The following is a 23,792-nucleotide window of genomic DNA, read 5'->3' on the forward strand; positions in this document are numbered from 1 at the left end:
TCTGCATCTGCCAATCCGGTAGACGAATGCGGATTGATTTTTTCAATCTGCCAATCCAACGGACGGATGGTAAATTGAAGGTTCCTCAATCGCAACCGAACCACGAGCACCCCTACATAAAATGGATTGCAAAAAGAATTTAAAAGAAGAAAATATTTCTTCCCCAAGTGAAGTTGTATAAACTTCTTCTGTTGGACTACAAATATGAGAAAGTTTGGCTATGTTTTAAATTTGGATCAGATTGTTTAAATTCAACTAAAAAAGGCTAAGAAATTTAGCTTTCGTTTGCTTTGATATAAAATAGTTTTTGTCAAAAATATTTTACTTATTTTTTGTTATTACATTACATAAAAAGCAATTAGTGAAATATTTTACCTATTTTGGAAAATAATTTTTTTTTGATTTATTGACTTATTATAAAAAAAAAACATACAAAAAAATAAAATAAAAAAGTAAATGTGATCCAAATAAGTCAATAAATTAATTTTTTTTTTTCACCTTCTCAAAAGAGGCCTAAATCCATTTAAAAGTAGCTTCTATATAAACATAGTAGAATTGAAAAGTTAGGTATACAGAGATGTACATAAAAATAAATAAATAAATTGATTTATTGTTCAAATTCATTTTAAGTATAATCTTTATTATAATGAAATAAATTTCTACTTAATATTGATTTTTTGTGATTTTTTTTTTTTTTTTGTGTCTCATGAATATAAAAAGGGGTATTGTTTTACAAATAGAAATTTTACAGAAAAGTATCGTACAAAATGTGACTTTTTATAATTCTTTTATTTCAAACAAAATATTCATTATTGTAATTTAAAATGACAAAAATATAGCATTACATTATTTTTATAAAGATTTATACATTAAAATTATGTTTTTGCTTACAATGATTGAGATGTAAAGATTAATTTTATAGTCACATATGATTCTTACACGTGTACGGTTGGATCAATACCCCTTTTTCTTCACCTGCTCTATAAATAAGTCAAGGACTCTACCCACTAATCTCATCCAAGAGCTTTGTGTGTTTGGGTGAATTCAATTTCCACTGAAACCATTTTCCATAGCTTTCTCTTTTTCATATCTTGAGGTAGGAATGTCTTGCTGCGGAGAAAAGTGTGGCTGCGGCTCTGGCTGCAACTGTGGTACCGGCTGTGGAGGGTATGTCCAACTTCACTACAATTTTATTTTATTTTATTGTATTTTATTTCCAGTTTTTTTGTGTTTTCAAAAACAAACAACAATGGAAACTTTAAAAAAACCTTTTATTGTTTTCATACCATTTTCCATAGAATCTCCCTTTATATTTTTGTGTTAAAATGTGTTGCAGACTTATCTCACCCGATAAAGGGTTTTTATTTTTTATTTTTTTGGTCTGTAAAGTTAGATTATTACAACAGGTTCACCCCACTCCATTAATTCGGAACCTAAGACCTCACTTTACGCATGATCACTTGGACTACGATCCGGTCAAAGTCATGATCACTTGGGTTACAACCCAAATCTGCATAAAAAGTTCAACATATATAAGAGAACTTTTCAAATTAACACATCTAGTTGTCTTGTTTAGGGTTGAATTTCTTTCAGTTTAAATCTAAATTTGAGAAAACTTGAGGCCTGTGAGGCTGATCATCACGTGTTTTATTTTGATGATTTGAACTATTCATTTTATATCTTATCCATAAAATAAAATAAAAAATACCCGTCAAATATGTTGTTATGTATTTGCTTCTAATCCCTTGATTGGGTTATTTATTGGCAGGTGTGGGATGTACCCTGACATAGAGAAGACCACCACTACAACCACCATCGCTGGTGTTGCACCACCAGTGAATATGTATGTATTTATTAATTATCATTGAACTTTTTTGTTTTTTTGTTTTTGTTTTAATAAAACATATTGATTAGTTTTCCAATGAAAAATATATGAATTTTAATTGTACAACCTTTCAGGAACTCAGAGGGGTCTGAGAAGAGCTCTGGAGCTGAAGGAGGCCATGGTTGCAGCTGTAACCCATGCAAGTGTAACCCATGTAACTGTTAAAATTACTAAAATGGGTTCCAATTCCAAGCCCCAACCAAAGTAACCTTATATATATAGTTTGATATTAAAATAAAATTAAAAAAAAAAAAATTGGGGTTTGGGTTTTTATGTATGTGGATTTTGGGGTTTTAAATGCAATAAAATAAGACAGGCATGGACGTGGTGTGTTCTTGTGAAGTTTGTATTTGTGTCTGCTTTGTGGGATTTGGAGTTTGATGATGATGATGTATGTGTGAAAGGAGGGTTGAATTGTATGGAAAACAAATTGATGTGTATGAAATATATAGCCCCACTTCAATTGTTGCCTAATATTTGCATCACCACCCAACATTTAAAAATATAAAATAAAATATAAAATCTCTCAATAATTTGGATGATTGACTATTTGATTGCTTGAAGGTCACTGATTGACTTAGTAAATGAGATTTTTCCTTTTACTTAACGTAATACCACTTGAAGTTTTATTATTAGACTGTAATTTTTCTTTCTTTATTTCTTTCTTTCCGATTGTTAGAAAAAAGACCATTTGATTTCTTGTTGAGCTAAAGCTTACGGAACCTGAGAAGGTGGTGTTGTGAGCTCTTGAGTCATGAAGGTGTTTTCGAATCTATTTTAATAATTCGAATTGTTCATATTATAAGATTCGTCAAATAGATTATTCATAAAAAAATATAAAATTAATTTAGATTTCTGTAACTTATAACAAAATCACATTTATGTTTAAATAAAATAAATTATTAACATAATTTTGATAGTTTTTTTAAAACAATTATGTTCCAGTCATAAGACTACACTTGTCAAATTAACCTTATTTCTTATATAAATGATATATTCTATAAATTTTAGGATAAATTATGTAAATGGTCTCTATAGTTTATACGATGTGTCAATTTGGTCCCTGTTGTTTTAATTTGCTCGATTTTGTTTCTTAATTTAATAGATTATATCATTTTAGTCTAATAAATAACAGTTGTTAAGTTCGGTGAACGGAAAGTTTACACAATGTGTCAATGTGTCAATTTGATTCCTGTAGTTTACACAATGTATTAATTTAGTCTATATTATTTTAATTTGCTCGATTTTAACGGGGATCAAATTGACACATTGTATAAGCTAAATGAACCAAATTGACACATAGTTTGACTTTCTATATACCAAAACTTAATAACTGTTATTTATTGGACTAAAATGACACAATTCGTTAAATTAATGGACAAAATCAAGCAAATTGAAACATGGATCAAATTGATATATCGTGTAAATTACATGGACTATTTGTATAATTTATCCTAAATTTTATAATATAAAGGGTTAATTGCAAAAAAAAAAAAAAAAAACCTAGGGTTTCGTGTGTTTTTTAATTTAAACTCCAAAATTTCAATTTCTACAAATTAAACCCTAGAGTTTCATCCATGTTTCAATCCGGCCCCTCCGTCCATTTCTGTTTTATTAAACTAACGGAGATCTAAACAGAATTTCAGATTCAAACTCACATATTCAAACACTTATATTTCCCTCGTCGTAACTCTGTTTCATCTCATTTTTGCATCGTTAGATTCATCTCATGGCCTAATTTTCATTCCACTCTTCATGCGCCTTGTTCCGCATCTTTTTACTTGCTGTCGGAATTCTGAAAATTGGCCAAAAATAAGATTTTTCTCTCTTTGGGTAAAATTTTCAGATTCAAATTCACATCTTCAAACACTTGTATCTCCCTCGTCGGAACTTCGTTTCACCTCATTTTCACGATGTTAGATTCAACTCATAGCCTAATTTTTATTCCGCCTCTCGTATGCCTTATTTCACCTCTTTTTGAATGTCGCCGGATCTCCGAAAGTTGGCTAAAAATAAGATTTTTCCTCCTCTGTGGCTCCTCATACTGCCTCGCTGCTACTGCTTCATCATCATTATTGAACAATTAGTTACTTTGGCTCTCTCTCTCCCTCTCTCACTCTACCCCCCTCCCCATATATATATATTCATTGTGTGTGGTTGTTTTTCTTTTTCAATTGAATTCCAAACAATCAAGCGAGAAGATGAAGTTTGTTCTCGATCTTCTTGCTTGTTCTTGCTCTCTCAAGAACTATACATATGTATATATAGAGGGAGAGAGAGAGAGAGAGAGTTGGCATTGTGGGTGGAGAGAGATGAGGAAGATAGCGAACACTATACATGAGTTGAAGCCAACGATGATGATGGTGGTGGTTCAAGCTGCATTGGCAGGAAACAGTATATTCTACAAACTGGCTTCGAGTATTGGAATGAGCATGAGGGTCTTGATTGCCTATCGTGTTGTCTTTGCTGCTGCCTTCATTGTCCCTCTCCATCTACTCCTAGAAAGGTCCTCCATCTATACATATATATATATATATATATGCACTTCTAGATTTTGATCTCTTTTTTATTTTCATAACGGGTTTTGATCATTTGAATATATATATATATATACAAAGAATTGGGCAAATTAACAAACCAAAAGTTCAAAAAAATACTTTTGAAGCAGAAGTAGCAAGGCAGGAGGAGGAGCTGCGGAGGAGGAGCTGCGGAGGAGAAGAAAAAAAAAAGAGAGAAAAAGCTTATTTTTGGCCAAATTTCAGAGATCTAACAGCATGCAAAAAGACGTGGAACATGCATATAAGGTGTGGAATAAAAACTAGGCCATGAATTGAATCTAATGACACAAAAATGAGGTGGAATAGAGTTACGATGAAAGAGATATAAGTGCTTGAATATGTGGATTTGAATCAAAAAATTTTGCTCAAAGAGACAAAAATTTTATTTTTGGCCAACTTTCAGAGTTCCGATGGCAAGTAAAAAGATGCGGAACAAGGCGTATGACGAGTGGAATAAAAATTAGGCTATGAGTTAAATCCAACGACATAAAAATAAGGCGAAATGGAATTACGATGAGAGAGATACAGGTGATTGAACATGTGGGTTTGAATTTTAAATTATGTCTGGATTTCTGTTAGTTTAATATGACAGAGATGGACGGAGAGACCAGATTAAAACAAGGATAAAATTTTAAGATTTAATTTGTCAAAATTAAAATTTTAAAATTTAAATTGAAAAACATGTGAAATTCTGACTTTTTTCTATAATTAACCCTAATATAAATGACTTGAATTATTAAAATAAAATCATCCAAGCCTAAATCGAGCCGTCACAGCGGGTGTTGTGATAGCACGGTCCCCCTGTACAAAGCGTATGTAATTTTATCAGAAGTCAAAAGAAAATGTTATATATATTTATTCATATAAATATTATAATTTTTGTGTATAATGACTTTTCTAAGGGCTTAATTCTTAGGGAGAGATTATAAGTTGTAACAATTCAAAAATTTAAGTTGTCTTTTAAATTTTATATTAGTACTTAGGGAGAGATTATAAGTTGTAACAATTCAAAAATTTTAGTTGTCTTTTAAATTTTATATTAGTATTATTTAATTATAAATGAAAAAAATCCTCAATGTTTAATTAAATATTTCGTAAGAGTAAAATAAAATATTAAATATTATGAGTATATGAGATAAAGTGTAATTAAATTAGGAATTATATATTATAAAAAAAAAAGAGAATATATAATTAATTTAAGATTTAGGCCCAAATATAATTAAACAACTATTTAAACTTATCCATTAGAGAGATAAGTTTCAAATCTAGAGTGTAATAATAGCTGTGATATGGGAGGGCTACGTGGGGTGTTAGGTGTCATCCCAAAACTTGTTGAGCAAGTGCTACACAATAGTATATAAGGAGGTGTGGGGCTGTGAACAAGAAGAAGAAAAATAAGCAAGGAAAAAGGACGAAAATTCTATTAAGAAGGCTTTTGTAGTAGAAAGAAAGAGTGAGGTATTAATTTAAAGGTGAATTATATTATATCTTGAATTATCATAATATATTTTATGTATATTTTGACTTACCATAATTTATTTTATAGAAGTTATGTTTTACAAGTTATATTAATATTTCAATTACGTAGATTAATTTCTGAACTCTATTTATTTAAAATGAAACACATAGATATGTTTGTTTAAATTTTAAAAAATATTTGACTACAACCTTATAAACAAATATGTAAATACTATCAAGAAGGTTTTTATAGTAGAAAGAAAGAGTGATGTATTAATTTTAATATTGAGTCACCATAATATATTTTATGAATGTTTTGAGTTACCATAATTTATTTTATACAAATTGTATTTTATTAGTTATATTAATATAAGTTATGTTTTATAAATATTTTAGTTACGTAGATTAATTTATGAACTCTATTTGTTTAAAATGAAACCCACAGATATGTTTATTTATATTTTAAAGAGTATTTGACTATGACTTTATAAATAATTATGTTTTGTAAGAACCACCACGGGAGTCCTACGTCTTGGGGGACTTAAATAACCATTGGCCTCTGTTTGATCACTTTGTGACCCTCTATGGCCATGGATCTATAGACCTCTGTTATGTGCGGAGTAAAGTGTTGTGCGGAGATAAGTGCTACACTATTGTAGGAGCCACCTCTATAGTCTGTACGAGCTACCTATTGAATCCGTACCTCTATTCTGACTGTCACTCTTGTGACATCTGTTCTATTTTATTCGGTACCATGGTTATGGTTATTTATTTACATAATCTCAGTTTTGCTACTTAAATGATTATTTGTTCAGACTAAATTATCTTAAATATTTTAGTTATATAACTATCCATGATTATTTTGTGTCGCTTATACTCGTGACATAATATTTCTCACTTTGCCATGTGTTTATAGCTATTTACCAATTTTCAGGAAACAATGCAATTCAAAAATAGCTTTTGAAAAAGTCTTAGATACGGGACTGCGGAATAGACACACATAACACTTTTATGATAGTTTTCTATGTAAATTTCGGCCTTTTTGGTCAATAAATCTTGTAAAAAAATAGAAGTTTCGATAATTATTTTGGTACCTTTACTTAAATATTATTTCTGCTCGCGTTTATTAATTTGTTCAAGAATTGGCCAGAGGTAACTTCAATTATTGGCCATCACGATGATTAACCATTAGATACGGAGAGCGGGTCATATCAAGTGGTATCAGAGCAATGGTTTATGAAAAAAATAACTAAATTAAAATATATATATATATATATATATCATTGGAGTATAGGACACACGCACATTTAAGAAGTAGAATAGCGGGTAATTATTTAATTATTTAATTATATTATAATTTTATATGATTATATATATATATATATGTATATTAATTAATAATTTATTTATTTTTTGTGCATTATTTGTGAAGGATATTAGATATAATTTATATTTGTTATAGCAAAAGAAGGAAAATAAAGAGAGGGTGTCGGGCTCAAGCACCCACCAAAATTAAAATATAATTAAATACATATAATTTACAGTTCAGTATTCAAAAAAAAAAAAAAAAAATCATTCCGACTTTTTACAAGTAGGTTCAAATTTTAAAGATAATAATTTTGAAACTATTTTCTATCAATGGAAGACTCACGGATAAAAGAATTGGAAGTTCATCTCAAATTCCTTCAACTCTTGCAGATGATTCTGTCATTTCATTTCCAGTCGCTTGTTTAATTATGTTTTTATTTTATTTTTTTTATTTTCTGAAATAAAACCAATGAAAAGTTTTTAAAGCCACCCATTATTTCTCATTGTTGGCCCAAATAGTTTTTGACAAATCAACAATGAGTTATTTTGGTAAATTTTTTTTGAGGTAATGATTTAGCAGTATTTTATATCAGATTAATCATCAAATTTATTCTTGATAGATATATTTATCAAAGTGCGCAGTGGATAACTTACACATATGGCAAATTTCGAGGACGAAATTTTTAAAAGGAGAAAAGATTGTAAGTTGTAACAACCCAAAAAATTTAAGTTGTCCTTTAAATTTTATATTAGTATTATTTAATTATAAATGAGCAAAAACTTAAATGTTTAATTAAATATTCCGTAAGAGTAAAATAAAATATTAAATGTTATGGGTGTATGAGATAAAGTGTAATTAAATTAGGGATTATATATTATCAAAATATATATATATATATATATAGTTTAAGATTTGGGCCCAAATATAATTAAGCAACTATTTAAACTTATCCATCGGAAGGATAAGCTTCAAATCTAGAGTGTAATAATAGCTGTAATATCGGAAGGCTACGTGGGGGTATTACGTGTCACCCCAGAACTTGTTAAGCAAGTGCTACACAGTAGTATATAAGGAGGTGTGGGGCTGTGAACAAGAAGAAAAAAAGAGTAAGGATCCATCCCCTTTTTTCCCCACCCCTTTTGACCCCCTCTCTCTCTTATTGGTCACCTTTTCTTTTTCTTTTTCTTTTTTTTCCTGCTCCACCAATCACCCCCTGCCACGTGGCAAAGGGGGTGAGGGGTGACCCCCAAAAGGGGGTCCCAAGCATTATTCGAAAAATAAATAACGAAAGGGGACGAAAATGCTATCAACAAGACTTTGATAATAGAAAGAAAGAGTGAAATATTAATTTTAAGATAAATTATATTATACTTTGAGGCACTATAATATACTTTACGAATGTTTTGAGTTACCATAATTTATTTTATACAAATTGTATTTTATTAGTTATATTAATATAAGTTATGTTCTATAAATATTTCAGTTACGTAGATTAATTTCTGAACTATATTTGTTTAAAATGAAACCCACGGATATGTTTGTTTATATTTTAAAGAATATTTGACTATGATCTTATAAATAATTATGTTTTGTAAGTACCACCACAGGAGTCTCACGCCTTGGGGAATTTAAATAACCATTGGCCTCTATTTGGTCACTTTGTGGCCCTCTATGGTCATGGATCTATGGACCTCTGTTCTGTGCAGAGATAAATGCTACACTATTGTAGGAGTCATCTCTATAATCCATACGAGCCACCTGTTAAATCCATACCTCTGTTTTGACTGTCACTCTTGTGACTTATGTTCTATTCTGTTCAGTACCGTAGTTATGGTTATTTATTTACATAATCTCAGTTTTGCTACTTAAATGATTATTTGTTCAGACTAAGTTATCTTAAATATTTAAGTTACATAACTATCTATGGTTATTTTGTGTCCCTTATACTCTTGACATAATATTTCTCACTTTGCCATGTGCTTATAGCTGTTTACCAATTTTCAGGAAACAATACAATTCAGAAATAACTTTTAGAAAAGTCTTTGATGTGAGACTGCGGATTAGACACACATAGCACTTTTATGATAGTTTTTTATGTAAATTTTTGGCCTTTTTGGTCAATAAATTTTGTAAAAAAAAAGAAGTTTCGATGATTATTTTGGTACCTTTACTTAAATATTATTTCCGCTCGCGTTTATTAATTTGTTCAAGAATTGGCCAGAGATAACTTCAATTACTGGCCAGCACGATACTTAACCCTTGATTACGAGAAGCGGGTCGTGACATAAGTTCACTTTTCTTATGAAGAGTTTAATTAAGGAGGCAAACATTTGATATACTTTTGCAAAGAGTGGGAAGGCTAACTTTCATTTGTTAATCTAATAACTAACAATTGATTTTTGCCGATCAAAATATAATTAAAAAAAAAGTTGATAAGAAATTTATTCATGCAAGCATATCTATCTATACTATATATTTAAAAAATGGAGTTTTTAATGAGAAGAGATGTGAGAGCTCCACATGCTCAATCTCAATTTCTTTTTCTTTTTTTTTTTCAATTTAAATAATTAAGAAAATCTCAATTGACTAGTTTCTATTTAACTATATATAAAAATAAAACTTTAAATTAATTCATGATTTAGGATAAATTACACTAACAGTCTCTGTAGTTTGAGACTTGTTAATTAGTCTCTGACCATTCAATTGTGATACATTTGATTATGAATTTTGAATCTCGTTTCAAATAAAGACAATTGAAGACATTGTTACTCTATTAAGTCATCAATTTTATAAAATATAGACTAGTTTGACAAAAATAACAACAATGATTTAGACCACTAATAGCACTAATATATTGGGAATGGAAAAAAAATAATAAAAAAATAAAAACAAGGCATAGAAAGTGGGCGGGACCCACTGCCATATCATTAGTGCTCCCTCTAGTGATCCCTTTTTAGTGCTCTCAAGCATTTTTCCAAAAATAAATATCAAAAAATTATTTTGGAATTTTTAAAAGTTATTTCTACCCACCAAAGATAAAATGATATTTTTTTACATTTTTTTTTTTTACCAAATTAATCTTTAATATGTGTTTGGATGATGATTAAGTAATGAGTAGTTGTTTTTATTATTTTTTGGATGGTTATCATGTAATAGATGGTTATTAAGCTTTTAATGTGTAATCGATCTGTTAATATATGAAATATTTTTAGTTTTAGATTTTTTGATTTGATGGATTGGTTTAATAACGATATCAAAATTGTCGCCTTGATTTTTGAAAAAAATAGAAACTAATTTAACAAAACTAAGGCTTGGTTTGGGTAAAGCTAATAAATACACATTTTTTTATCTTTTATATTTTTTGGGTCACATTACTTTTTTATTTTTCTGCATATCTTTTTATAAAAAGTTAAAAAGTGTATTTATTTAGATCGTCTATTCTTTTGTTTAGGATGTCCTAAACAAGTGTACTTTTTGACTTTTTGGACTAAAAAGTAGATGAAAAAATATATATGGTTGTTTGGGATAATTTTTTGATTTTTTACAAAAAAAATATATATTAAAATATTATATAAAATAGCAAAATTATCATTTTATCCCTACTATAATGAAATGCCTACTGACTTGGATGGTCCAGGAAGCCAGACGGTGTGCAGGAAACAAATATAAGAGTAGATTGCCTATAGTCTGAGATTGGACTGGGCGGTGCTGTTCAGCCCATGGGGGCCCACCACGACACCCGTTTTGATAATCGAAATCGTCTAATATGTAGAACTCGTCGAGTATTATATGTTTGTAAAAAATCATGTTGATCAGATATTGATAGCTATCTAATCAAAACAGTTTTGTATAAAAAAAATGACGGTGAAAAATAAATGGCTAACAAAAATCTAATTTGATCACATAGCTATCCATAACCGATCAACATGATTTTTTATAGGCATATAGTGCTTGACGAGTTCTACACATTGAATGGTTCGGATTATCGAAATGGAACCTGTGGTGGGCCCCCATGGGCCCAACAGTACCCTCCAACTTAATGAATATATATATCTAATTTGTAATTTGTACCATCACAGTGCACCTGTGTAATTTTCTCCGTCACTTCAGTACCATCCCTGTGTAAAGTTGGATTGTACTTTTTTTGTGTAAATTAATTTTTTTATATTTTTAATTTGTGAATAGTGATAACTTTTTTACTTTTTTAGTAGCTTTTTGACTTTTTACCTTTTTTATAACATGCCAAACCAGTCCTAAAAATCAAAAAAAATTATTTAAAAAAATTATTTCTACCTTCCCAGAAGATAAAATTATATAAAAATGATGCGTTTTTAATTCTTTTTCACCAATTTAATTTTAATTTCTTAGGAAAATTTTCTGAAAATAGATTCTAAAAATCAAACCAAATATAATTTTATAACCAAGAAATTTCGAACATTATTCATTAAAAAAAAAGTCATTACATTTCAAACAACATATAAGTTAACCAACACAAAATAAATTGTATGACAACTTTGCCCTTGAAATTGACTGTTTGCAAAAGAAACATCTTTGGTTGTCTTTATTTGGAACAAGAGCCAAAATTTATGGTCAAATGTATTACAATTGAAAAGTCAGGGATCAAAGTGACACAAGTCCTGAACTACAAGGATCGTTAGTGTAATTCGCCCTATGATTTATGATTTTTTAAAGAAAATATTCAAAATACATATTTGTTTTGCTATTAAATATAGGAAACAATTCGCCAGGATAAGAAAATAAAGATGTCAAATTTCAAATATTTAAGATTGACTTCATAATGCACATATATTTCTATCTTTTCATACACATAATTTTTCTTTAGAATAAATTTTCACATCTCTTATTCTCACCAAATATATATATATATATATATACAACAATGTTAAGTATACTTATATATTTACTAACAATGCTAGGGATACATATGTTACAAATTGCAAAAAACTTGTGTTACACTCAAAATTAAAAATAATAAAATATTTTAGAAAAATTCATCTATATTTATATCTATCTGTTACGAAAAGTCTTACCACACTTTCAAAATTCCATATCTAATTTTTTTTATTTTCTTAATTTTAATTTTTTTAAAAAAATTCTATTAGTTAATTATTCCATGATTTATAGTTTTCAAACAGAGAATATATTAACCTATTTTAAAATTCAATTAAAAGAGAATAATTTTATGGTAAATACCATAATTTATGATTTTAATTTCCTATTATTCCATGTTTATCTATATTATACATTATTATGTACCTATATATATAGTATAGATGTAATCATTTGAAAAAAATAAAAAAAAACGTACAGCACATATTGTTAATTCAAAAACTATAAATAATCATAGCAACTATACCATCCAAAGATTTCAATAGCTTCTTCATTGCAACATTAACATTTGTTTCAATTGTTTTATCAATTTTTATGATGCAGATTTAAATATTATTATTATTTTTAATTGCAGATATTAACCCATGACATATTATAATATTTTTATGATTGTAGCATTTTAGAGTTTTTAGTTTATATTTATATGTTTATTTTTTGATTTTAAGTGGTTTGTTTTGATTATTTTCTAACTTCACTATTTTAAGCAAAATTTACGATGACGGTCACTTAGTTTGACAACATGTAAGTTTTGTTTGTTTGTTTGTTTGTGTTTTTTGTTATCTAAAATTTTTGTTTTTGTTTTTGTTTTTGTTTTTGTTTTTGTTTTTGTTTTGTTTTGTTTTTGTTTTTGTTTTTGTTTTTTTTTTTTTTGTAGAGCTACAAATCATTTGGAATTTTTCATAGAAGTCCCTAAGATCATCATACATATGAGTAATATTAATTTTTTTGTTTTTCATACACGCCATAAAAGAAACGTTGCAATAGGCACCTTTTCTTGTAGTGTATAGATCATCATACATATGAGTAATATTAATTTTTTTAAAAATTTTTTTGGGAAGTTTTCTTTTGTTTTCTTTTTTGTGGTTTCAATATAGAGTTACAAATCATTTGAAATTTTTCATAGAAGTCCCTAAGATGTAGAGTTAGAAATCATTTGGAATTTTCCTTGAAAATCATTTGGATCATCATTTATGCATGTGAGATCATGTTTTTGCTTAAATTAGCATTAACTAGTATATTATTGGATTAATTACGTAAAAGTCCCAATGATAGTAGTTGTGGTAGTTTAAGTCCTGTGCAATAGTTTTTGGACGCACAAGTCCCATTTTGGAATGCAATTGACGTTCATGCCCTTTTGAATCTAACGTATTAGAGATGCAACTTTAGAGAAAGAAGAGGACTTGGAACGTCTCTAAGAAATTTTACGACTAAGAGGAGGAGTAGAGTCTGCATCTTCATGGATCTTTTCAAACATTTGATGATAATGATCGTTTGAATTATCCGAAGATTTTTAAGTTGGAGGTTTGTGATGCCTCAACATTTTACACTTTCGTTTCGATCTATTCTCTTCCTTGATCACTTCAGTTTGCAACAACTTTGTGTGTGTGTGTGTGTGTGTAACTACAACCCTTAAAATGCTTGATTGCTCAATTTCAAGGTTCAGAACAGAGCATATGAAATCGACTAAAGAGATAGGGCAGGAGATCTGGTTTGTAGGTAAGAACTGAGATATTTTCAATTCCAAAACTGAGAATGTTCTTAATTTAAATTTGAGAATGAGTTCAGTTTGCAAAAATATCCAATAAAACTGAGAAATTTTTCAGTTTTTTTTTTTGGTGTTAAAACTGAGAATATTATAATTTTTTCAGTTTTAAACTAATAATATTCTCAATTTTTAAACTATAAAAAATAGAGAAATTTCTTAATTTTACACGACCATTGTTTATGAAAATTTCTTAGTTTTTGCACAACCATTGAAAATGGCACGATGATAATGAAATACCTCTTTTGGGGGAATAAGTGGTCTTGGAGGTGTAGTTTAATGTGATCGAGTCCCCACTCATTTAAAGGACAAACCCAGTTGAACCTAGAATCATCATTTTCCCCCAAGCTCTCGTAGTGACCAATGGCGGATGTGAGGGGATTAGGTCTGAAACCACATTATCCATGATGATGATGAACTTAGGATGTTGTATATTTGGTGGGTACAAAGAGAGAGCTTCGAGAACTAGTGATCGAATATGGAAATCGAGAAGGCGAGCTTTGATTTGGCATGGTGGAGAAGAACGATGATGGTGTGAGAGTAGAGGCAGGTGTTGATGGTGTTGAGATAGATAAGGAGAGAACCAAAGTCAAAAAGCTTGGGCTCTATTTTTTATATGTGAAAGAGGGAGTCTGGAAAAAAAAGAAAAAGAAAACAAATGAGAGAGAACGACATGTTTTGTTGTTGTTATTAGGGAAGACATCAACTTTTCACACCAAACATGTAGTAAGACATTTGGCAGTGATGGAGGTCTTAGAAGGGTAAATTAAGGATAAATTGGTCTATTAAAAATTAATGGGACTTGAAGGAGCAAATAATTTTATGTAGGACTTAATGGATTATAAGTTCACCATATGAGACTTGTATGTAAATGCCCCTATATTATTTATCATATTATTATGATATTACTTCTTAGTTTTGGTAATGCCCATATTTCAATAATTTTTATTTTTTTTTATAATTGCTTTTTTTTTTTTTTTTAAGTGTGTGCCAACTCACTAGTGGTGCTTTAGAGCACCACTTTTAGTGGTATGTATCATTGCCGTAATATTATAGGTGCATGATTATGACCATTATGATTTTTGTTTATTTTAATTTTAATTTTAATTTTATTTATTTATTTATTTTTTGTGGAAAAAAGTAACTCTATGCTTATCATTCGTTCATAATTTTTTTTTTCAAATCTCTAACTAATATGTAGAACTCACAAATGTATTTATTGATATTTGATTCAATATTTCTATAATTTGTTTTCATTAATAAAGTTGTTTTTTCCATTTAAAAAAAATGCTCATAATTTTTCAAATCTCTAACTAATTTGAAGAGCTCACAAATAGCATGTAAACTCATAAAATCATAGAGGCAAATCAAATGACTTATTCAACCTAAATATTGTAAATTTGTTTCTATATAGATAATCTTATAAGATAGAGATCAGAAAATATAATCAAGATATGCTAATATTTTTCAAATTATTTAATTTAGAAACAAATATGATTCTTTAAATTAATTTTATAAGATTTTACTGATTCAAGTCATGGAGTGAGATTAACTTCATATTCTTAGCCAAACTCAATAATTTTCTTAATGAATTTTCTTCACGTTTTCTCATATAATTAAAAAAATCATTCTCAAACACAATAACTTTTCTTATCTCTTAAAATAGTCAAAAAGTCATTTAAAATATTAATTTCAAACAACCACTTAGTTAAAAATAACTAAAATTTACTTATTTGTTTTTTCTTAAAAAAAAAATTATTTTCAATTAATTAAAAATTAAATTTATTAATCATCATTTAATCTCGTGCATAGCACGGGTTATCTATGCTAGTATGATATTACTCAAAAGTAAAATTGGGGGAGAAGATTCACTTGTTTAGCTTTGATTGATTTTTTGAAAATCATATTTTTCATTTTTGCGTATTTTTTAAAGGTAATTTTTGTAATACTTTAAGTAAAATTTTATTTTCTAAATGTACATAACTTAGATGCACTCAAAAGTAAATATTTGTGAAAACAAATTGTAAAAAATTCAATAAATATACAAGAATATGAAAATGAACTAAATTTTTGTATTTTTTGTATTTGATAAATTTTTTTAAATTTTTTTTTAATAAATATTATACTTTTTAAGTGTATTTATGTTAGCTGCATCTAAAAAAATAAAAAATTCTTAAAATATTAAATTTTTTGACTAAAAACAAAAAATACAGAAAATAAAAAACTTAATTTTTTAAAAGGTGAGCTCAATTTTCTAAAACCAAATAAGGTGATTGAAATCTTGAAAATGTTGTTTTTAGGCCCTGTTTAGCAAGATGATTGAGAGTAATTTAGCTCACTAAGGCCAAGTTTGGCTATCTTAAATAAGTACACACTTTTTATCTTTTTATCTTTTTTCCATCACATCATTTCTCTACTTTTCTGCACATCTTTTCGTAAAAAAATAAAAAGTGCACTTATTTAGGTCATCCCAAACAACCCCTAAAAGACAAAATAAATTTAAAAATCAATATGATAAAATGTTATATTCAAACTATAATCATTTTACTTATTTTCTTACATAATTAAAAAAAAAAATTAAAAATTCATTTCAAACAAAATTTTTTTTGCCAAACAAAATAACTAAGAGGTCAAACTAAAACAACGGCAATGCTAGAAGGCCACAAAATCAGTGGCTCAAATGGTTTAAAACTGTCAAAACGACGTCAAACATTTTCCCTAAAACAATTCTTTCCAAAACAAAGGTTTTAGTGGTAAAGTGGATGCGCTCCACTCCCCACTTCATCTCTCTATACTTCTTGGTACCTCTTTTATGAGTTTTAATTTGGTTGAGTTTTAATTCAGATTCACATTGAGAATTTGAATAATCTATGTCATAAGTTTGCCAATGAAAGTCATTCACGTAAAAAAAAATATATATATATATATATATTAAAATCAAAAAATAAATAAAAACATTAGCTTCCTCCGCCAATCATAATTACACCCACATCTCCGAAATTTCCTACTTGGTTTGTATGATTCCATGAAAGAATAAACAAAATGAATTCCAACTCCCAAACCATTGACTTTTATGATGATTAGGTTTTGGTAATTGTTAAGCATGAAATCAGTGGCCCTTCTGCTTCAGGGGAGGGTCTTTGGATGGAACTCTTCCCATCTCTTTCTCTGCCACCACCCAATTGCATTCTTCAAGTTTCACCTTCGCCACTCTCACCCCTAATAATAATAAATTTTCCTCTGATAATGAGAGTTCAGAAGAATAACCCAAGAGCTTGTGTTGGAGGATTGAGAAGCTCCCAAGAACAGAGCTTGTTGGGTCTGCCTTCCAGAGCTGGATGGGTGACGGATTTCCCATTCACAGAGCCCATGTCTTTCACGCCATCAACCGTTTCAGGAAGCTCCATTTCAACAAACGCGCTCTCGAGGTCGCTCTTTTCTCTTCCTTTATATATATATGGCGCATATATCAATGGTGGGTAGTGTTATTTTTAGCTTTTTAGGCAATGGTGTTGGCTCTTTTTATGTTAAAAGCGTGCAAAGAAACTATGCTCAGTATCTGTTTGTTTATATGCTTCAAAAAATTGTGCCAGTTGCATGATAAGGTGAAATGCAGGCAATGTTCAACTTACATATATGGCCCTATTTTTTTTTTTTTTTTTTGATTAGTATATGGCCCTGTTTGGGAATAGCTTTGTTAGCTAAAATAGCCAATAAAGATAAAAAGAACAAAAATAGTTAATATGACAAAATATCACATTCTACACATCAATCAATCAATCACGTTTTCTCTCACAACCATCTATTTAACTGCAAAAAAATTCACAAATCATCCTGAACATTCATCTTATAAAATAGCCAAAAAATCAACTAAAATGGCCAGGTTTCCAAACGAGGCCATATATATGTATACATATGAAGCTTACATCTACGGTGGGCAGTGTTATGTTTGGCTGTTAAGGCAATGGTGTATGGTGTTGGTTCTTTGGCTTAATAAGTGTACAAAGCATATAAGCTCAGTATCTGTTTGTATATATGCTTGAAAGAATTGTGCCAGTTGCATAATGAGGTGAAATGCAGGGAATGTTCTTCTCCATTGACTTAACCTTGTACGCATTATGTTGTAGTGAAATGTATTGACAAACTGCATTGCCACTGTAATTGATTTTGTGGGTCTTCTCCAATAGTTTATGAAAGGAAAACTTGAACATCTTGTTGGATTTCTGGGTCATCTTGTGGACTGCCCAATATTCTGTACAACTCAGCCTCATCATATTCATCATTGTTTTGAGACCAAAGCATGATCTTCATTTTGATTTTCAAACATGTGGTCTAACTTGCAACTTTTATTTTGATGAAGTGGCAAACCATCGTTGCTGTAGTTTTTTAGAATTCCCATCTTATTAGTTTGTATTGGATTTATAGCGATCCCGGTTTCCCTTCTTTGATTGTTGTATTCCGGACTTAGGTTCCGTGGAGTTGGTGGTTGTATATCCTGTTGTTATCTTTTAATTCCGTGTGTTTGAGTTTTAGGATATATTGGGTGTGTTTCGAACAGGTTGGTTGAGCTTTAGTCTCATTCCTTGTTGCCTAGAATTTTGGTGGTACGCTCGAGCGGGTCTCTTTGCGCTCGAGCGTAGTTTGATTTTTGGTTGTTCGCTCGAGCGGGTTTTCTTGCGCTCGAGCGGGGTTTACACACTCTCAGCATTTTGTGCCTCTACAAAACTTCTGCAGATGTGTTTTTCACGCTCGAGCGGATTTTCTTACGCTCGAGCGGGTCGCGCTCGAGCGGGTATCTTGGCGCTCGAGCGGGTAGTTCATTGTCGGTAAAAATACTGGAAGGGGGAAGTCTACGCTCGAGCGACTTTTCCTTTGCGCTCGAGCGGGTGTGTTTTGCAGTTGTGTCTTGACGCTCGAGCGGGTACCCTTTACGCTCGAGCAGGTCCAATTTTTGTGCTTGACGCTCGAGCGTCCTATTCTCCGCTCGAGCGGGTCATACATATATCAGATATCAGCTGGGTGATTTTAAACCACTTTTCAACTTCCACTCTCTCTCTTACTTTTCCCAAAAGCCATTTTTTAGAGCTTCTCTCACTACTTTCTCCCTTCTCTCTTAGGATTGATCTAGTAGGAGTGATTCTCTACCCTTGGGCCTTTGTAAAAAGTGTGGGGATCGTTAAGGGCTACGTTTTGATCCGAAAATATTAGGATTTGGAGCATTTCGAATTTCTTCATCTTCCTCCTTTGAGCTCCGAATTTGAGGTAGGGATTCCTACTCACCGTTATGAGCTTTAACCTAGATATTGAGCTTTTGTTTAAATGGTTTGGCTTGGGGAAGTTAGGGTTTTGAAATGTGCTATTTTGAAAAGAGGGGTTTTATTCTCTTAGCTCATATATAATTGTTTTGGGTTTAAAAAGGAGGTTATTGATGTTAGTTGTTGATATTTGGACCTTTGGGTCAATATTGGAAGAAGGGGGAAAATGCCATGTTTGGGTATGATGGGGTCATTTATGCAAATAATGACATTTGTTGGGAATTATGAAATTGAGTTGAATATAATGAAATTGGCTCATAATGAGATGGAACGGTGGAGTTGGATTTTATTAATCACTCACTTTTGAAAGTATTGATTATATATCTATTGATGCATTTATTATCTGTTTAGAAATAATTACTTTGGGCTACCTGTGAAGGGTAGTTTTGATTGTTGTAGACAATGTATGATGATTAGGCAAACTAAAACTAATCAATTGAGTAAGCCATCGAATATGGCGGTTGATATAATACAACAAAATTGTGTATTGATTGAGTGAACTTGTATATGATAATTGTTTATATACATTGTATTGTGTGGGAGGAGATGAGAGATGTACTCCACGGTTTAGGAAAAGATGGGGGATGGACCTCTAAATCGGATATTTGTTTGATATTGATACAACACCAAAATGTGTATCATTTGTGAAGTATAGAAGTGTCTCGTTTGATATTGATACAGCACCAAAATGTGTATCATTTGTGAAGTATGGAAGTGTTTTTGTCTGAGATTGATACAACAACTATGTGTATCAAATGTGAAGTACGAAATGTTTAATTTTAGTTGTCATCACAATAGAAATGGAGGTATTATTGATATGAGATGTAATCTCATTCAAAGTATATGGCCAGGTTCTGAGCTAGAGTTATGAATTGGGAAGTTGGTTAAGAAATGGAAAATGGAATGAAACATGGATACATTTGTCATGTAATCGAAATGGACTATGAATTGTTTTCTGTGAGTTAAACATTTATCAAATGCTAATGTTTTAGTTATTGCTCATACTATGTTTAGCATATCTCTACTGGGCGTTGGCTCACCCTATATGGGACATCATTTTCAGGTACAGGTAGCATGCCACCTCCAAGGACGTAGCTTGAGAGGCTTAGTGGCCGGGTCATCTTTTTGTGATTTCCTTTTTGTATTACATGTATATCAAGCCATGGGCTTATTTTGTGTAGAGTTAGTACTCTCTTTTGTAACCAAGTATTGACTTGGAAAGTTGTAAGCCCGTAGGGCATTTACGTTTGTTGTCAACATGTAGTATATTTTGTAATGAATACTCTGATGAAATGTAATTATGCTTATTTCTCTTATGTCTAAGCATGTTTTGATTGTTGGATTATGGGTTTATTTTGAGGGCGTGACAGGATTTTAGTTCAAGAATTTAGTACTGATTCTTGTTATACATTTTATAGTAAATTTGAGAAAGAATCCTCTTCTGCATTTTAAATGGTGTTTAATATCCCTTTATAAAGTCTTGATCACTATGATGACAAAAGAAGAATTTGGGTTTTATTAAGTCTGAGCTTGAGCATCTATCTATCTGTAACTTTTAACAGGTGATGGAATGGGTGATCAGGGAGAGGCCCTACAGGCCAAAGGAATTAGACTACTCATATCTATTAGAATTTAGAACTAAGCTTCACGGGGTATCACAAGGGGTGAAACTTTTTCTTGCATCTCACCCGAATTCCAAAATGAGTTGCTATACAATAATCTTGTTATTGCATGCTTGGATAAAGGCATGATAAGGCTTTCACTTGCATCCATGAAGAAAATGAGGGAACTAGGTCATCCCATTTCGCACTTGATTTTCATCCGCCTCATTATCCTTCATTCTTTGCCGAACCATAGGAAAGCCATCTCAAGAATCCTTAGACAAATGAGGGTTGATAAGGTGGATCCGCATGTTTCCACATACAACATTCTGATGAAAATTGAAGCTAATCAACACAATATTGAAGGATTGGTTGAGATATTTGGTGACATGAAGAGAGCACAAGTTGAGCCAAAAGAGATATTTTTCTGCATATTAGCAACAGCACATGCTGTGGCAAGACTGTACACCGTTTGTGAAGCCTATGTTGAAGCAGTCGAGAAGTCAGCAACGAGAAATAACTGGTCAACATTGGATGTCCTTATATTGTATGATATTTGGGAAAGGAGAAGGAGATAGAACGAACTTGGGGTATTTTGCAAGAACTTCCTTATGCCAGGTCTAAGAGTTTTGTGGTGGCGATTGAAGCATTTGGCAGGATGGGGGGACTAAGTCATGCTGAACAGCTTTGGTTGGAAATGAAGTCAAAGAAAGGATTGAAATCAACTAAGCAATTCAATTCAATGATATCTGTTTATAGCAGACTCGGGTTTATTACTAAAGCTACTAAGCCGTATGAAGAAATGGAGCAAAATGGATGCAAACCGAATGCAATAACATATTGACACCTTGCTCTTGGTTGCTTGAAAGAAGGATTAATGAAGGAAGCTCTAAAAACACTAGATTTGGGCAATGATTTGTCAGCAAGTACCAGGATCAGGAAATCAACCCCGTGGCTGGAGATTACTCTTTCAATAGTTGAAATTTTTGCTGAGAATGGTGACATAGAGAATGCTGAGAAGCTCTTTGAAGAATTGAAGAAAGCAAATTATACTAGGTATACTTTTGTGTACAATACCTTGATTAAGGCTTATGTCAAGGCCAAGATTTATGATCCAAATCTTTTGAAAAGGATGATTCTGGGAGGGTCTAGGCCAGATTCCAAGACCTATAGCCTCTTCAAACTTATTGAGCAGTTTCGAGCCTAATTGTGTGTTGCTATGATTGGTTAAGTTGAATTTTTTCAGTTTATTGTATTTATGTTGTGTGTTGAAGAAAATGAACATGGAAGAGATGGATGTAATTAGGATATCATTATGCAGGAGGGTTTTACAAGAAAGCTCAGATTGAGTTGCTATCCACCCTTAAAAATCTTTTTGAAGTTATAAAACCTTTGCATTCTCTCGGAACTTAAAAGCATCATTCACATCCATGTATATTTCCTAGTGTACACAATTTTATTATCTTGTTTTTTGTTTTTAGCAATTTTATTTGTTTGTTGACACTGCATGTTTTTCTTGACAACAAATCTTTTGCTGAGTACTGATGGAAGTGGCATATACATGTTCAGTTATGTTTGCCTTTCTGTGACCTGTTTGACACGCTCAAAAGTTATGACAGTTTGTGATTGTATGTATGCAGCTAGTAAGAAGAATGAGATTGTTGTTCGCTTGATATTGCTTTATATTTAGTGAAATTTGGACGCTACAACAATTTTCACTTTTGGCGACCAAATTTGGTGACTAAACTTTTTTTAGTAGCCAAAAGTTATAGAATAGGCGACTAAAAATTACATTGGTCGCCGTTGAATATGGTTTTAGCTACTAATTTTTTTTAGTAGTGGCATCTTAATTATTGGTGACTAAAAAAGAATAGTCGCTAAATATGCCACAATAGGCTACTAATAATTGTTTTAGTCGGCATTAGATCATGTTATAGGCTACTAAAATTTTTATTAGTCATGGTATACCAGTTTTTGGTTACTAAAATAAATTTAGTCGCTAAAAAGTTAGCATAATGTTTGCTATTAAACTTTGGCGACCAAAGTTTTGGTCGGAAAATATTTATTTTCGGTGACTAAAATTTTTTTAATCGTTGTAAGGTAATTTTTACCTACTAAAATAATTTAGTCACCAAATAAAAAGTATAAATTTTACTTTTATCTTTGGTGATGAAAAATTTGGTCGGTGAATATTTCTTTCGGTGACCAAAATATGTTTAGTCGCCAAAATGGTTACTTTTGGCGACTAAAATATTAGTCGCTGTTAATTAAATGTTTGGCTACTAAATAAATCAGTCGTTATAAATTAACTTTTGGCGACAAACAACAAGTTTAGTCACCAAAGGTATATAAAATTTTAGAGGGAAACATCAAAAGATTGGCACCCAGTTCTTTTCAGTATTTTTGAAAACAGGGGTTCTTCCTGTCTCTCTCTCTCTCTCACTCTCTCTCTCAGACACACACACACACACACACACACACACAGAGATCCAGTCACCACCAAACCTCACCTTGCTGCAGTCGCTCACCACCGTTGCTCACCGTAAGTCGCACATTGCCACCACCACCGCCGCCACCACCCCTGCAACTCACAACGCCACCGCCGCAATACAAACCGGTAGGTTCTCTCTCTCTCTCTCCCCCTTCCTCTATTTTCCCATTTCTCACTCTTGCTCTAGGGTTTATATGATTTATTTAGTTTACTTTCCTGTTTAGCTTGTTTTTGGTTTAATTTCTTCAAATTGCAATAAATTTGGAGTTGCATTGGTAGATTGTCTAGCTAATTTTGCAGTTCTCTTTGTTTTTGTTGGGGGAAAAATTTGGGTTTAGTGAGACATTTGAGTTTATCAAGGAAAAATTTGGGGTCCCTGTGGTTGTGTGTCATGTTTTGGGGGGTTTAGGAGCTGGCTCTCTCTTGTTCGGGTCCTTCCCCTTAACCATATCAGCAGACTGGTTCCAATTACAGTTCACTGAACTCAATGTCTGCTAGAAAT

At 31.0% G+C, this 23,792-nt stretch overlaps 1 protein-coding gene and 1 pseudogene across 2 annotated transcripts; both read left to right on the forward strand.

The window, feature by feature from the left end:
* Positions 1 to 240: 240 nt before the first annotated feature.
* LOC114314588 (metallothionein-like protein type 2 A) lies at positions 241 to 2,359 on the forward strand. Its single transcript, XM_028261067.2, has 3 exons — positions 241 to 1,167; positions 1,769 to 1,843; positions 1,960 to 2,359. Exons 1-3 carry the CDS (start codon positions 1,103 to 1,105, stop codon positions 2,048 to 2,050), a joined length of 231 nt encoding a protein of 76 aa, XP_028116868.2. The 5' UTR covers positions 241 to 1,102; the 3' UTR covers positions 2,051 to 2,359.
* Positions 2,360 to 4,239: 1,880 nt separating this feature from the next.
* On the forward strand, positions 4,240 to 22,380 carry LOC114314568 (pentatricopeptide repeat-containing protein At1g07590, mitochondrial pseudogene; annotated as a pseudogene). Its single transcript, XR_014357871.1, has 3 exons — positions 4,240 to 4,391; positions 17,158 to 17,311; positions 20,761 to 22,380. The product of XR_014357871.1 is annotated as a pentatricopeptide repeat-containing protein At1g07590, mitochondrial pseudogene (transcript).
* The last annotated feature ends 1,412 nt before the right edge of the window (positions 22,381 to 23,792 follow it).

Source organism: Camellia sinensis, chromosome 2 (genome assembly GCF_055761805.1).
Source record: "Camellia sinensis isolate YWXY chromosome 2, ASM5576180v1, whole genome shotgun sequence".
NCBI lineage: Eukaryota > Viridiplantae > Streptophyta > Magnoliopsida > Ericales > Theaceae > Camellia > Camellia sinensis.

Bases quoted from the DNA above. Each gene is read 5' to 3' on its own strand.
- LOC114314588 (XM_028261067.2), top strand. From the start codon at position 1,103: ATGTCTTGCTGCGGAGAAAAGTGTGGCTGCGGCTCTGGCTGCAACTGT. The intron at 1,168-1,768 runs GTATGTCCAACT...ATTTATTGGCAG, and splicing joins TGTGGTACCGGCTGTGGAGG to GTGTGGGATGTACCCTGACA. The intron at 1,844-1,959 runs GTATGTATTTAT...ACAACCTTTCAG, and splicing joins GTTGCACCACCAGTGAATAT to GAACTCAGAGGGGTCTGAGA.